Source organism: Corvus kubaryi, unplaced genomic scaffold (assembly GCF_017639235.1).
Source record: "Corvus kubaryi isolate FWS band 111438036 unplaced genomic scaffold, C.kubaryi_AGA036_p1.0 74, whole genome shotgun sequence".
Lineage (NCBI taxonomy): Eukaryota > Metazoa > Chordata > Aves > Passeriformes > Corvidae > Corvus > Corvus kubaryi.
The window spans coordinates 16492324-16509409 of NW_024582061.1; the positions used below are offsets into that span (position 1 = coordinate 16492324).

A 17086-nucleotide genomic window follows, 5' to 3' on the forward strand; every position below is an offset into this window, starting at 1 on the left:
TGTGCAGCACCTGCATCCTTTGCCTACTGATTTGACATAGCATATATTGCTATGTCCTGTACCCCAAGTATGGCACCTTTACTATGTGCCTGAATGGTTTAATGCTCTCTTCTCCATTTGCTGTAACAAGCCCATTCACTAGTGATATTCTCTGCATGTTTGTGCTGTCAGATTAGCTTTAAATGATCTTCAAGAAAATATTTTTCCTTTCCCACGACATCACAGCAAGGCAGTTCTCAGTGGGGCTGGCACTGCTGCTCACAGAGTTTCCTCATTCCGAGCAGCAGCTGCTTCTCTCTGTTTCCAACAGAAGTGAAGCCAACTGTTCCTGCGGAAAGATGGTGGAGGTTCTTCTGTCTACTGAGAATCCTGGTGTGAAATAACATTTTGAAAGGACCATTCTAACTGTGGGCAGTTCAGGTGTCTTGAAAGCTTCATTTGTAGCATCATCTGAAGGAATAAATTAAACTCCAGGGGTTGTTTGAAGGGAAATTTTATAATAAAAAGTATCATAAAGGTAAAAAAAAAATTGGAAAAAATCATCATGTATTGTCTACACAAGATATCTGTGATCTTTAAGTAGACTAAAAATCTGGATCAATTATTCCATTATTGTAGCTATAAAAACAAATGAAAGAGCAAACCCAAAGTGTCAAGTTTCTTAAAGAACCCATATTTAAGAATAATTTTACTTAGGAAATTAATTAATAGATTTTTGTGTAACGTCTCAGGAAATTGATTATGTGCCCGTAGAGTTAATGCTGTAATTCTTAATATATGCTGTGCTTCTCATACATAGGAAAACCACTGAACCTGTATTTTAAGTTCAAAACTCAGATCAGCTGAAGGTACACAGACATGGCAAGTACCCCTGTAGTACATACTAATTAATTTTATTTTTGTTTTTTAACTAGTTTTCAACATTGTTCTGACTGTTCCCCTTGACTGTTGAAGTCACTGGAGCAAGCAGGGTTGAAGCAAGCACAAGATGATGGCTGTAGAAATTAATCATTAATTAATAACTGCAGCTGGGGAATGGGTTTAGAAATACTTTCTTAAATCTCCAGGGCTTTTGAGGGTCAGTTCTTAAAGCATCCTGAGCTTTATTATTAATTAGTTCTTTTATAGAAAAGCTTCAACTGACATTCAGACGCTGTTGACATTGGATGCTCTGACTCCTAAGGGTTATATCTTCCTTGCCAAAAACAAGCAGTGCTTTAGTAGTCAAGTGGCTTACACCAGGCGTATTGCTCAGTATGGAGTCTCAGGGAAGAGAAGGCACAGGTGATTTCATGGCATTGTGGCTAGCTGTGGCCAATGCAATATGCCTCCTTGGAGGTGTACCTCTAACAGGTAGGTAATAATTCCATTGGGAATTTATTAAGCAGTAGCTGTCTTGATGTAAAAAAGAAAAAGAAAACCAACTAAGCACATCAGTTCTTGAGATGCAAAAGTCATAGCAGAAGGAAAACCCAGGCCTCAGCAAGCTCACATTCTAAGGAGATGGGTAAAGGAAGAACGGGAAGTAGAAGGGAGGAAAGATGAAGGGCTTGTTTGGATGAGGAACTCTCTCCCAGTGTTGTCCCAGGGCAGTTGTTTCAGTACTCCAGAATAAAAATTCCTTTTTCTGGCTTGATTTCTGTCTCTTTGGTAGTGCCTTAAAGCTCCCCACACCTGCTTTTAAGCATCTTACAGTAATAAATAGTCAGGGCACCACCCTTAACTGAAGGATCCTTTCCTCTCCACAACCAGCTAAACAGTTTTTACCATTCCTTGCATACCATAACTTACAGAGACACTGGGAATGGTTGCACACTTGTGACCACGGCTTTGAGTCTTCTAAGCACTTTGTGATTTCAGCTGGTAATTTCGGGGAGATTTCTAAGGAAACCCTCAGTGCTTTAGGAGGTGGTTTTAGTGACTCAAACAAAGTCAAGCCCTTTTCTCTGAGTCTATACTGAATGATGTGCCCAAGCACATTTCTTGCACATGAGACCCACATCTGTAGGTTGATTGCCTGTGGTCATCAATTATCCTTCCGCTAATTGCATAAGCCTGAAGGCATTTTGCCCTGGTAACCCAGGCAGGTCAGTTTGATTACAGTTTGCCTTCTGCATATCTGACATTTCGATTTTAATTGGGCAGTTATTGCTTCTGGTCCTAACCTGCTGTGCACTGCTGAAAAGCACTGGAGGATGGATTTCATTGTTAGGTGAAGGAATAAAGAGTCAGGGAAAGCAGCAACCAAACTAGAGGTGCCCTCCAGGGTAAAGCTGGGGTCAAAGGACACAGTCATCATATTTTAACATTCAGACTTACCAGTTCAGCTAACCCATACCAGGCATATCCAGAGAAGTGTTATTTTCAATGCGGGAAAAAACGCCAGAGCTCATAATAGGGCTTCTTAATTAAAGTGCTGGGTAGTTCTAGCAAGTGTAGACAAAGGAACAGCTGTAATTCTTTAAAACACATCAGGGAGAAGCTATACAGCAGTGTGTGGTCTGTGCCCAGCACTGCTGCATCCCCACCCCGATGGAGCCTATCAGGATACCAGAGACACAATGTGAGTCTGAATATAATTCATAATTTGTGAAATGCACTGGGAATCTCTTGAAGTGAGCAGTGGTTATTTTCCTAATGAATTACTGCTGTTTCGAACGGTTTTGTTTGTATGTTTAATTTAACTTTATTGCTTGAAATACTTTTTACTTTTGAGCAGAATGTTCTTTTGAAATGTTGTTCTCCTTTTCAGTCTAAATCTTGGCATGGTATTTTTAGGAAGTAGTTTTGAATGCATCAACTTCTGCTCTGCAATCTTAGATGCTTAATTGACTCAAGCTTCGGAAGGGCTGAGCATCTACCGCTTTCCTTTCTAAGTTGTAGAGATGAGCAAAGTCCAACCACCATCAGACGGAGCAACCAAGAAAAGAGTATCCCAAAATTCAGTGAATGCTTTCTGGATATTTGTAGATTAGCTTCTTTTACAAAAATGATCACTTTATTAAGTATAATCATTTTTGTAAAGCTAAACTAAAAAGCAAGGCTCATCTGTCAAGGCAAAAGAGACAGCCTACCGTTATCAAATGTAGCAAGATATGCAGTAGTAATGAATCTGAACGTTGCAATCCTTAAATCTGAATGCCAGTAAAGTAGATACAAGTGCAAGAAACTGATAGAGACCTGAGCAGAAAATGGAAGTGCTGTGAGTGTAATAGGGTTTTGATTTTTTTTTCATATGGAAGCAGAATTGCAGTGTTGATAAATTTTGGAAAAAAATCATCTTATTCATCATGGAAGTAATCACATTAATCCCTGTTTTGCTGTGTTAAGTCTCCTTGTAGCAGGGCCTTGTTTAAGTCTTGTGACAAGTAATTCCTGCCACTGGCAGTTTTCCCGCTGCAGAGCCCTTACCACATTCACAATGCATCTCAAAGGGCAAGAGCTTCACAGTTCCTACAGTTTGTGGCTCTCAAAGCTTTCTTCTGAAGACTTTCTAAGTATGTAGAAGACAAACACCTTCTTGAAGGCTGTATGACAGGTAGTGTTTTCCACTGTACCTAGTAAAGTAATTTTTTTTTTTTCCAGTTCGGAATTTTACCCTTCTTTCCTCTTTTGCATTGTTTCCTGAATTCCATCTACAAATAATCAGATTTTTGAAACTACATTATGAGGGTCTTCAGCACACCGAAGTCAGGAAATAATGATTGTAATGATCGCCTCATTTTAGTGTGTTTTGATAATATGTGCTTTATAACTGGAGTCTAACACTGCAGTCAATACCATCTTATAAATGCATATTGGAAAAGGAAATCTCAAATAATTTAATGCAGATCTTCTACCTAAATGATTTCCATATGTCTTTGTTCTAGGCATGTGTACAATTTATATCATTGCCTGAATGAGGCTTGTGTTTCATTAGAGTAGTCACTGTAGAAAGATGAGGTTACATTCTCATTTTGTGTGATTTCAAAATTAACCCTGCTGTGGGCAGGGGCTTAAACTGCAGGATCACCACAAATCCCTTTTCATCTCTTTATTGTAGGATTCCATAGACAGCTCTGACCCACTGGTTTTTGTTATGGAGCACCCTATGGAAAAAAGCCATTTGCCTCAAGTAATTTGCCTTATGGATAGGAAAGACAGTGAAAGGCTAAGGAGAAAAGATGTAACACAGTTACAGTAAGTAGTCCAACAGACTATACAAGAAAGTTCAACAAGTAAGATATCAATTTCCTGATTTTTTTTTTCTTTCAACTCTTCTTCATGAGATGATTCTTAGATGATAACACTGATACCAGCACAGTGTATTCTAGAGCATATCTCGTAGGAACAACTGTGCATGATGTTTTATTGTGTTGTGGAAAAAATAGCATATTTTCCTCTCCTCATAGACCATCATGTGATGTTGAATGTAACACCTGGCTTCTTTAAATATGTACACACCCATTTCTCAGTCTGAGAACAAAATCAAGGTAAAACAATCGTACTCTCATGCTTAAGTGAGCTGATAGGACCAAAGCCAGTTCTCAGGGGATCTGTGAACTGGTTTGTAGCTGTTGTAGATCATGTTGTGCCTCTGCCTTGATCACCTGTGCTGTGATATCCTCAGCACATCTGGGGTTCCCAGTGCTGCTTAGAACTCTCATGGGTTTTACAAAGGCTTTTGATGTGGAGTCTCCCCTAACTGCATCACAAGTTCCAGTGTTTGCTAAGACCTTTTCCTCAAGAAGTGTGCCTTGAAGTGGACTCACTAATAAAAATTGGATTTTCATCTCGTTTAATTTTATCTTCTGTACAAAGCCAATACAAGCACAGTGGATAAACTGGAATTGCAATAATATGTGTGCAGTTGCCAGCCAAACAAATCTAAGAGTACATTTTCTCTAAACTTTTTGAACTAGAATTGCACTCACTACTTAATGGGACATAATCTGCAATGACTAGGTCCAGTGTTTAGGCTTTCAGATAATGAAGCATACAAGGCTTACTACGAATACAATGTCATGAATGTGCACTTTTGTTTTCATTAAAGCACTTTTACTTGGAGATTTAAGTACTGCTCCTCAGTGGTTTGTATGCAAACTGTGTCACTGAGCAAAAAATGACTGAAACTGAGAGAGACAATGTCCACTCTGTATTCTCTCACCAAGGTTAATTGAGTGTGCTATCAATAAATTGCAGAATAGTGGGGGGGATCTACAGTGCTTCATGCAGTCAGCAAATCTTAACAACTTCAAGGACACAACAATTTACACATTTAAAAAAAAAAACCACAACACAGATCCTGGTGGTGCTCTTTACCTATGCAGCATGCTGCAAGTCTGTTCTTCTAGATGTAAATGTATCATTGGCTCTGTACAAAACCAAGCCAGACTGTTTTTAGCTTGAAGCAAGATTTCACCACTTTGCTTGCCCCACCCAACTAATATTTCATCTTCTCAAGAATTAGTTTGTGTGTGGCCCAATGATTCCATATTCACAGCGAGATTATCTTCTTTTTAAAGCACTGAGTCCGTATCACTTGGACTTGAATAGCTCATGAAGTATGTTTGCCTCTTCATGCTCGGAAAATGTTTCCTGTGAGGCATTTCACCAGAATCTGTCTCCATATGGAAAGGTACATTTTTCTTAAATGAGAGCTGAGTCAGTGTCTTTGTCCAGAGTTTCAAACCCAAGTGCATGAACTGAGGCTCCTAAGCCTCAGAGGTGAGCCTGTACTTTCAAATGGCTTAATGCTTGAAGTTGCTGAATATGCAAGGATCAAACAGACTTGGGGGTGAGCTATAAGAAATCAGGCTACCTGTGAACTTGTGCTTTAAACTGGAAGCACAAGCAGGAGTGAAGGAGCATAGTGTTAGGCCAGATCGTATTTTGAGAGGTTGCCATGTATTCTTTCCATGGAAATCTCTTAAGTAAGTGGTTCACTGCTAATGATGTTTGACTAATGTATAAATTCCAGCTTCAGCTGACACCTGCTCGTGCTCTTGGGTGCTCCTTGTCACCCACATGCACACAGCACACATACCTACCCTTCAAGTGTACACAGACCAGCTTGTTCAGATTTGTATTTGCCAAAGAAAACACAACACACATCACCTGAAGTTTGCTCATGGGACCTCTATTCCTCTATTCAGGCATGCTGCAAATGAACATCTTTCCTTTATAATCAGTTCCCTAGAGATACACAGGTTCAAACATACTTTTGCTGAGATGTGTTCAAGCTTGCATGTAGAATGCCTGCTCCTGTATGAAGGTAGAAAAGGCGCTTCCCATGATGCTGTGTTCACCCACTCATGCATATAATCTCTCATTCTCACACACATGCAGTCTGCTGTTTTCCATGCATGTGTTGTAGCAAATAATTTGAATCTCTTTCTTCCCATCCTGCTTAATATGCAAGTGTGGATAGCACATCAAGATTGGAAATAAATGTAGCAGAATGACTTCAGTCAACCTGAAATGTCAAATGACTCATTCGCACCCTTTGCACAGTGTTCCCTTTTTGCCACATGCAATCTATTGAGTAGTCTGAAGGCTGTGTGGCTCCCTGCTGCAGAGCAGCAATTGATTACTTGCTCTCTGAAGGACTGGGACCATGATTATTTTTGCAGGGTGTACAAGGTTTATGCAGAGAGGTTCCAATGAACCTCCTTGCCATGATGGTGCCCATGCTGTGGGAAGGGGAAATGGAGGATGTCAGACTTGATCTACCTATAAACAACTTTTTGTGCTTAAGTAAGTTTCAGTCTACATGTTAGTTCAGTAACCAATATTCTTACATTAAGGTATGACCCGGGTGTTTTTATTCCAAATAATAAGAACCCATTCCAATTTTATATAATTCAATTTTGGATTGAGGTAAACAAGAATGAGTTGTACCTAATTCAGAGTAAAAATGTCTACATGGTAAATCATTCAGGAACTGCTGCTGCACTTCAGTTTCAGAGGTATCATAATCCAAGTGAACTAAAAAATGCGTTGACAAACATGAAATATGTTCCACACTTCTACTTAAAATGGTACAATCACTGTGCAGAGAAAACCCCAGGAATAGTAACAAGCTGGCATTCGCACTTATCTTATAACGAGAAGAAAAGTTGGATTGACTGTTGGCAGTTGCATCTTTATATGTATGAATTATTGTAATTGATTTCTTTTAAAACCCTTTCAGAACCATTCCCAAATGCAGATACAAATGGGCTGACTTTAATTTATAGAAAGGTGGTTTTGTAGCACTTAGGCCTTGTAAAAGAGGTTCTGTGTTTAAATGGAAGCTGAGCTGTGAAGACCCATTAAGCAGAAAAAATATAGTTAATACAGCAAAGAGGCTCCAAAGGAAAATATGCAAGTTGGGCCATTATGCAATGAAGGTATCACAACCGTGCTCATTATACCACAACACAGATTCCACTAGTAGCATTTCAGTTGCTCTGTCCTTACCTAAATGCGAGGCTTTGTATGTGTATCCGTTTGTCAGTTCTTCGCAGAACAAAGGTGGCTGAGCTTCAATTACATATAACATCCAAGATAAGAGCACCATGAAAACCTAGTTACCAGATTTCCCATGTTTGTGTTTACAATATCATAGCTAAGTGTATGTTGAACTAGACTTTTGTATTTCATTCTTTCATAAAAGCACAAGACAAGAGGAAAAATATACAAAGTAAAAGAGGCAAGGCAAACTTCTGTAAAAAAAAATCCCGCAAACTGTGCAGTCACATGAAATTTTGTACAAAAATGGGTTTATCTTTAAAAGGACAAAGAAACTTTACTTTTTCTTAGTGAGCTAGTTGTAGTTTTACCTTTGTGCAAAATCATATCTGTTGGCACACCATTTAATTTTAGTACTGGAGTTCCGGATTCTGCACAGTTATCTGTGATGACAGGACTAATCTTACAAAAATGAAAAAAGAAAAAAAGGCAAGGAAAATAACAGTTTCATCACTGACCTTGCTCTTCTTCCCAATTTACACAAATTTTTATCAGCTGGCCTTATCAAAGAAACATGCAGTAGCTGATTGGAAACATAGTACTTTGTACCCAGCTGTATATACAAGCAGATTTTCATAGCATTTTGTTCACATATCCCACTCAAATGTATTGCTCCTATACAGAGTCCAAGATTAAAAACTATTTTTACTAGATTGGATTAATGCCTTAGTAATGAATTCTCTAGGCTGTGCTAGGCCCAGAAGACATAGCCTTCTGTTGCATCTTTCATCTTTTACATAGAAAAGAGGAGTTTCATAAACGCTGTGGAAATGAACAAATGACATAAGGTGAACTTACTCCTATTTTAGCACAAATATTTACGGGTTTTCTCCCTAGATTTCCCTTTCACGTTTCAAAGTGCCTGACTTCGAGTAGATAAAGGGAAGTTAACATTCACATGCACATCCAGTGTGTATTCATATGCAGACCTGCATGAACACCAGAATTCCTCAGCTCTTAGTTACAGTGCAAGAGCTCAGATTTACAGAACAGCATGCTGGAAACTATGTTTTTTTGAATCCTCTCTCTGACAGTCAAAGCTGGAAATAAGGAATCATGAGTATTCTTTCCCAGTTTTGTGTTCTTTTCCCAATTTGAGTATTTTGAAACCCAAATACAAGGAAAGCACCTTGGAGTATCTGTATTTAGTTGTAGGTGGGTTTTATTGCCTGTGGCTGGTTGTTTTTAATCAAATCTGATAGTACCAGATTCTTGTTTCTGTTTTTACTCTTTTGCTTTGGAAGTGACTTTTGAAAAGTCCTCCCTGGTAGCATAAATGTGTGAAATATGTCATTACTCTTCATCCCAGTCTCTTGTATGATTGATTTGAGAAGTATCTCTCTGTCTGACTTGCAGCTAGCAGAATTCCCCAGAGCTGTTCACAGCTGGTGTGATTCAGAGAAGATTTGAAGGTACTTGAAATTATACCAAAGACCAGTTTTAGAATAATAGTCACAGGATTTCACAGAGCCCAAACATGGTCAGATGCCCACTTGATCCCTCTTGACTGATCTCAGAGGATAAAGATTGTAAAGGGCTACACCTGCATTAAAGCAGGTGTGTGTACATGTGCATAGATTCCGGAACAAATTCAGAGGTGTACATTTTTCTCTTTTTCTGCCCTGTATCCATTTATCCTTCAATGAACCTTCAATCTTAGTGCAAATACGCTGAACACAGTTCATTTGGTGTACTGATATGGTGTATTGATCATAGTAGTCTGTTGCAGCCCTCAATTTTATGAATTCACAAAGTGCAAGCTCCACCTGTATACAAAAGCAGATCCCTTGCTTGCATACACACACAGGCACAGTGGGAACAGGGTTGGTTTTCTGATAACCACATACTTGCAGTAGACCATATATCAGTCAGTGCTGAAGTTTACCAAGAAAAGATGAGAGAAACTGAGAGGCAGTTAGCAAGATAAGGTATGAGGAGATTTAAAATAAAGTAGTATAGAAGGAAGTGGCTACATTTTTCATACTTTAGTTGTTTGTCTGGAGGGCTTGAGAAGGAGCTGCTCGACAGTTGTGCTAAAAGAAACGATTCAAAGCAACTTCCCATCAGGCGGCATTCCTCAAGTGTCTGCTCTTAAGGAGCAGTCAGGGAAAATTCATTCTGTAGGAAACAGTTAATGGGGCTGCATTACCGACCCCGTATTGCTCTGTCTGATAGAGAGACAGCAGGTTCACTTTGGCGGCTCCAGAGTCCTGATCAGTTCAGATTAGGAGCCCATCATCTATCTGGCTTAATCAGGCATGTTTAGATATATTAATCGTGATTAGAGGGGTGTAGTGCAGGGAGGGAGAAGAAATAAGGAATGAGGTTACTTTTTGCTAGCTTCAAATGGAAGCTTTGCAAATCCCACTGAGTCAAAAGGTGCTCATCAAAGGAAAATTTAAATCCTGGAAAGGAATGTTTTGTTGAACACTTCAGCACTGGATTCAAATCACTGAAGTAGAATCTCTTTTCCTTTCTCTCCCTTCTTTTCTCCATCTACTGTCTTTGCATGCAGTAAAGAAGAAAATCAGCAGCTCATGCAACCCACATTGATTTTGGCTTGATATCCCTTGCTTAGCTTGTCTGTAGCTCATATTTGAAGTGTTATTTCAAAATTAGCCGTAATTGTAATAGCCTAGACTTCTGACTCCTGTGTTCTTGTCATGCTTGTCTTTCAGGGATGCACGGGGTACCATTGAAACAGCTTCTAGGACTTACTTTGGTACTTGTTAGTGTTCAGAAGGGATGGTAATAAATTGTAAGGACCGGGAAGATGGTTTTTTTTTTGATCAATAGCAGTGCTTCTGTGTTTTAAGATTTGAACACTGTAAAGAAGAATTAGCACAATGTATTATATAGTGAGATGTGCCAAATTTGATGCTGTTGTAACTTAGTATAGTTCACAGATGATGATCAATTGATTAACACCTAAGAGTCTCTGGAAGAGACCAGCAAAGAGAAGAAAGATTTGGCTCCGAAGAGACCAGCAAGGAGAAGAAAGTTTTCTTAGACCTCTCTCTATGCTGAGGAAGATCAGAAACTAGTTCTGCTGGCGGAAGGCTCCAGAGCAGAGGTCTGGCTACAGGATCTATGGTCCCTTGCCCTGAGTAACTGGCCCTTTTTTTGCTCTTAGGTGAGATGAATGTAGGACAGGCTTGGAAAATGTGCTGTTATGAGGAATGTATTCTGTCCCTCTTGTTCTGTGGCTTCCAGCCTTCTTTGGGCTTGCAGATTCGTCCAGATTTCCAAGTGAAAAGTACAAATTCCTGTGTGGTGAACAGAGGCCTCCTTGACAGTGAGCTGGATCTTCTTTGGTCCCAATAGCCAATCCTTGAAACCCAGTTCATGGGCCTAAACTGGAAACCTCTGACATGGAACACTACAGAACACAGCAAGCATGCTTTGGCTGTATGCCATCAGAGCAGCTGGCAACACAGAAGCTGTAAGGCAGTTGTTCCTGTCTGGACTCTTGGGCAGCAGTTAAAGAAAATCTATGGCAATCCAGAAGAATTATTTTGTAGTGAAGAAAAATAAGTCAAACTTCCCCCTTTCTGTTGTAATCTACTCCTTCCTCCTCTGTCTGGTACTCCAGTCGGTTCTGTGACAGTTCAATTTTTGTGGTCTTGTAATTGCTGTCAAGATGATAACCTGGGATGTCACAAGACCAGCTCAGTGTAATCACCATACAAATGCAGAAGGTAGAGAACCTGACTGATTAGTATCAAGAAGCTGCTAGAGAGACACTAATAATTCAGTAGCAGGAATTATGGAGTAGGGGATATAGAAGAAAAAGTTGGCAGCTTTGAAAGGATTTGATGAAAATATTAAATTTCATCAAGTTTGGCAATACTTCTTTAGAATAGGAAAGTAGAGGCCATAAATATAGCCATAAATTTCCAAAGAAAAATCTCTCAGAAGTGCAGAGATGCTCCTCAGCTGAAATGGTAGGGGGTATCTTTGGAGATCAATTAGCAGAATGATGGGAAGCATTGTATTAATTAAATAGCAAATTAACGCTGTTGTTCAGAATTAAAGCCACATCTCCTTGCAATAAATGGTGCTATGTGGATGGGACCAGGCAGTTAAGTTGTACACTCTCCTGGCTGGATGCACAACCATAGAATTAGAACAGTACTCTTACAGTTAAAGCTTATTCTTGCAAGAGAATTGGCTTCACACCTTTAATTGAAATAATTGTACCACTTGTGCAAGCACAGTAGGCTGTAGTCATATCAGCTAAACTGAATGTGGTTTGTGAGGGTGATGGTGACAAGATCAGCACTAGAATAGCAATAGCTTTGCAACTGATGCTGATGACTGAGCTTTTTGAAAATCCTGGGACATGATCAAAGAGGACTGTTGCAGGTGAGCAACAAGACACAGAGCTTTCAAGACAATTTTCGCTAACAGGAAGCAAAGCAAATTGGGAAAGAGCTCTTCCCAGATCAGTTCTTAGAGCTCTGCAGGGAAGCTTTTATAGCACTGCCACTCCTGTGCACTCAGTCCTGAAAAAATAACTGCCCACTAATGACCTGTCACTGTGGACAGCCTGAGCAGCTGTTTGCAGAGAGCAAAGCTGTGAGAGGATGAATTGCTCTGTGTGCAGCATATCTGAATGTGGGAACAGGAATAGATGGGAGATTGGGAAAGACTAGACAGCTTCCATTCATAACGTTCAGCTTTATGTGGATTTACAGTCCTGATGCTCCCAATTCCACAGTTGCTGAATTATTACTTACAACAATTACTTACAACAATTGAAATCTCCCTTGTTTCCACACTTTGACTTCTGTTTCCCTTGTTGACAGTGTTACTTTCTGGAAGCGAACTAAGAACATGGGGAAGTAGTTTATCTTGAGGGTAACAAAACCAGGCCACTTAATTCTTTATGTATTATCAACTCAATTCAGAATAGACAAAATACTTAATGTATATGTTTTGTTGGAAATAACCTTTTTTCCTTTTTCTTTGCTTTTTCTTTTCCCTTTGATTTTCTTTCTGGCTGCCTGCATGCTTCCCAGATAGAAACTAAAGTGAATAAAATGTCTTGGAAAAAGATTCTTCTCTTGAAAATTTCAGGCCAGCAAGAAATTACTAAGATTTTTGCGAGACAGCGTGTTCTTAGGCAGTTTTCAGACATGTTTGCAGATGCATCTATTTTGGGTCACTCACCTAACTGCAAAAGCAGGTGTAAGTTTATCTGCATCAAGCTTTTTAAATCCAGGTCTTCTCAGACTGTATCATAGCCGTGGTTTGGCCATCCTGTCTGGATTGTGTCAGTAGTAGATGATGACAAAGAAGCCTGCAGCAGGTAGTTGTGGAATAACCTTTCTGCCTGGGCTGGGTTTTACCCAGTTGTCTGGTAGAGATTGGCTAAAACACAGATGCATGGAATCTGATGTCCTTCCCATTAGGTTTGTTTCCATTACTTACGGCTGAAGTATCTGGATGTTTCTGCATATTTTTCAGCATAGCTGTGATGGATGTATTCTGCAAGGTGAAGAGGTTAATGTGTTACCGTAACTGTGACAGAGGAGGAATATAGAAATGGAGAAGAAAGAGAAGAGAGTTATTCCCTATTTGATCCTATTTCCTATCCTTTCTCAGTGTTGGGAGCTTGCCAGTATTGAGTGTTTTGTTTATAGTATAGAAAGTCCCATCTCTTATGGCTTGACATTTAGTAGATTTAATATCATAATGCAGTAGTTCTGGATACATAACAGGAATCCATGCAGTGCTTTGTGACATTGTCAGGCAGCGAGCATGAGTGACACGCCACCAGCAGCGTTCTTGCTGGGGGGCCCATTAGATCACATCATGGTAGAAAACAGGGAAATCAGATCATTCCAGTGTGTAACGTAATGTAATCTGCCATGCCATTCACAGACCACAAGAAAGCACAGGGCTTAAACCCAAGAAGACTGTGGGGATTGGTGTCCCACCTTCCTATACAGAAATTTATATTTCTCCTGTATTGATAGCCACACATGAATCTTTTCACTACATGGCAAGAGTTAACTGCTGTACTCTTCCTTTAGCCCCCTGCCTTCTGAACCTGTATATTTTTTCAGCAAAATAATTGGTGATTGTCCCCTTCAGAGGGAGTTTTCATTGTATCTACCCCTGACTGGTCTGAGTCCTTCATAATTTTCACACTACCCCTATTTTAAGTTGCAGATATTCCAGGGAGATTACTGCCTCCCCAAAAGGCAGTGTGTGCGTGTGGGGACTGCCACCTACCAGCCTGCTGCTGGACCAATTGTCTTGGACTAGCACATTGTGGTGTTTTTTGGTAAAGTGCCACAGCTCATGAGAAAGGTCAGGTTAAAGTTCCTCACAGTCTGTGATGCTGTGCCCAGCAACAGCTGTTTGGGGAAGGAGAGTAAGAACAGGATAAGTATATGTCAAAGCTTCTTTCCCTATGGCCTCCCAGATTCTGACATTCTTGGAATGAACTCCTAGTGCTTATGTTATGAGAAATGATGGATTAAAAATCTCCTGTTTAGCTCTTCCATGATTCTCTTTTATTTCTGACATTGCTTTTGCATTTATCCCTCTGACAACTTTTTTTAAGGGTGAAGGAACACAGTGTTTTACTTGGTCCTTCCTTGTTCAGAAAATTCCCATTCCTTCAGTCATCTTTCGTAGCTTTCTATCTGCTATTTCTAATGCTACTGTCTCTGTGTTCGAGACGGAGGGATGAGAACTGGCTGCTGTATTCAAGTGACAAATATTCAAGCAGGTGCCCCAGGGACTTGTACAGTGGCAAGATGGTGCCTTCTGGTTTGTTTTCGATCACTTTCCAGACACTTCCTAACCTGCCTTTTTGAATTCCGGCTGACACTTTGGTAGAACTCAAACAGCATCTCAAAGGTGTCTTTCCTGAGTGGTAATTTCTAATTTAAGTTCACTGCTGTGTTCATGTAGTTATGTTTGTTTTGTCCCATGTCCATTGCTTTTGCTGTCGTCAGAACTGAGATTCATCTTGCATTTCAACAGTATTTTTAAAACCATCTGCAAGGCTTTGTGATCAGATTTAATTTGTATTACCCTGGATTTTTTCTCATCGGTAAGTTTTGTCACTTCATGTTTTCCAGATCATTTATGAATGTTTTGAACAGCACAAATTGTTTCCTTTTAATCCTCTATAGGACCTTCCCTCCTATTCTTTGAGAATTTAGGAGACTTTTTAAGAGTCTTTAGTGAGAGACTTCGTCAAAAATGATGTAGAAATGCAAGTTTTATATCAAGTGATCACCTCTATCCACATGCTCATCAGCTCCTTCAAAGAACTCAGATACGTGCCATACAGCTTCCTTCTACAAAAGCTATGTGATGAGGAATTGATATGTTATTTCTCTCTTAGGGCCAGTAATTCTTTTCATCATTATTCTTTCTACCGATTTCAGGCATAAGGAAGTCAGACCTGTGCCTTGCATCCCCTCAAAACACATCTCAAACACTGGCATTGTGTTTGCTGCTTTTTGCCTAGTACCGAGGCTGTGTTAAGCCTGGCATTGTATGCTACAGTTTAATTGCTCAGCCTTTATTATTTCATGTTCAGTTTGGATTCCAGTCAAGATTTCTAAAATATCGAATTCTTGAATTTACTCTTGTTCATTTACTGTTTTTTCCTAAAACCTTTTCTTCCAATTCTTCATCTTGAAATAGTTCCCCTTGCTTTTCTCTGCAAAGAAAACCCCAGTGTGGGGACCTCCTTGTATCCCTATGGAAGATGCATGGATGCAGAGAATTCATTTAGCTTTTGTGCTTCCTCCTTATCTTCTTTGAGCATTCTTTTTACATCTCAGTCATCTGTCGGCCCTACAGACACACTCTGGCAGGCTTCCTGCTTCTGTTGTCTTTGAAAAGAATTTTATTACATGTTTTTATGTCTTTAGCTACTTGTTCCTCAAGATATGCTTTTTGATGGACTTACGGCTTCTCAGTTAACTTAGCTTAGTTAACTTATTTGGGTAGAACTTGCACTTTTTGAGGGACCCTTCTTTATTCATCTGTTAAACCACCCTGGGCTGAAGCAGCAGCCAAAGGCAGCTCCTTTTGAACTGACACCACCATTTTCAATATGCAGGGTACCAAATATTTCTGACATTAGAGACTGGAAACTGTCCATGCCCCACTCTGTCCTGGGACAGACACAATTCTGTTCCTCTGTCCCCCATGCCCACTCTTGACTGTCGCCATCCACACACATGGACCCATTGCTGATGTGTTACGCTGATGCTGCAGGGAGGAGCCTCAGCCCTCCGTCTCTTCCGTGCCCTAGGCGGTAACGCACCTCCTGCTTTTGAGCAAAGTGCCAGCGGAGAGGAGAGCTGCTGAAAGGTATGGGCTGAGCGTAGCTCTGAGACTGGAGTGGGGGGAGCTGGATGGGACAAGGTACAAGGGAGGAAAGTGGGGTTTTGGAAGGAAAGGTGAAGTACTGTAGTACTGAAGTACTGTACAGTAGTGGCAAAGCAGGGGATCCCAAGGCCATCTTGTTTATCAGCTTTCACAACAGGGCAGTGCTTTTGCAGGACAAATCCCTATGCCTCTGCCAAATCTGACCAGCTGGAATCTGAGGGAGAAGGGAGGCAAGCAGAAGGAGGTATTTCACCACCACCCTAGTCCCCCCACACCGACCCATCCAGCACAGCAAAGATTTGGGATTTTATGCTGTCACAGTATCATGCGGTACTGTATCATATACAGTATCATGGGGTCCTCTCTTTGGATCTGCTGTTGCACCAGCTTCCCATGTTGCTGCACAGCTCAACTCTGTCGTGATGGGAAGTAGCACAGAAGACATGGGTTCCCTAGGGAGATTAAGCACCATCCTAGTCTGGGGCATTTCTTACCAACTGCTGTTGGTTATCGAGTCCTGAAAGTTTGTTTGTTCTGTGAATCCAGTTCCTACGAGGCTTATTTTGTTTGTACACAGGTTCAACCCAAATGCTATGCATTGGCATGGGTGGTGGAATAGCCAAGACTTAAATGCAACATTTCTGAGTGTTTTAGTGACTTTCCCTCCCTTATAAATTTTATCCTCTTATCACTGACAGTCAGTGAAGCTGCTCTGTTAACTCCGTACCAAAAGGTTTGTGTTTTTGGAGCTAAATATTCCCATGCCACTTGTATGTGGCTTAGCTGGTGAAAACAAAGCTGTTATCTGCCACAGCCCTTCTAGATTACAGGTCCCTTTTCCATTGTTTCTGCTGAAATGTCATCTGGAGTTTCTGTACGGATGTTCAGGGTTGAATCCTGTCCCCAGTTGCTCATCAGTCCAATAGGTTGTTCTTGCAGAGCCCAACAAAGACACAGTAGCTCATGCTGTATATCTTGGTGCAAAACCTCAGTAGATGAAGCTTCAGACTGGAGATATGTGCAATTTTTTATGCTACAGGCATACAAATGAAAACTTTTTTTCATATGGCTCCATTAAGCGAGCACGTTGTTGTAATTTTGCTCTCTTTCTGGTGTAAATAGGTGAGGTTGGGGAAGGCTGAGGCTGGGCAGTCCCCGAGTGATGAACTCTTCATAGGTGGTGACCTTCCCCTGGCATTGTTACTGCTGAATTTGGAACCAACATGGTGTA

General features: G+C 40.4%; 1 protein-coding gene across 6 annotated transcripts in view; it reads left to right on the forward strand.

Annotated features, from left to right (window-relative positions):
• Positions 1–17086, forward strand: part of GRAP2 (GRB2 related adaptor protein 2) — a 105428-nt gene that overhangs the window by 67012 nt on the left and 21330 nt on the right. Inside the window, exons 1-2 of one of the 6 annotated variants that reach the window (XM_042050740.1) lie at positions 3444–3538; positions 4043–4179. The exons of 3 other annotated variants lie outside the window; for them this stretch is intronic. In XM_042050740.1, the coding sequence (XP_041906674.1) occupies positions 4079–4179 (101 nt within the window). In that variant the 5' untranslated portion in view covers positions 3444–3538; positions 4043–4078. Of the gene's footprint in view, positions 1–3443; positions 3539–4042; positions 4180–15744; positions 15838–17086 lie in introns of those variants that run through there. 2 more of the 6 variants (XM_042050746.1, XM_042050742.1) reach the window with 2 other exon arrangements.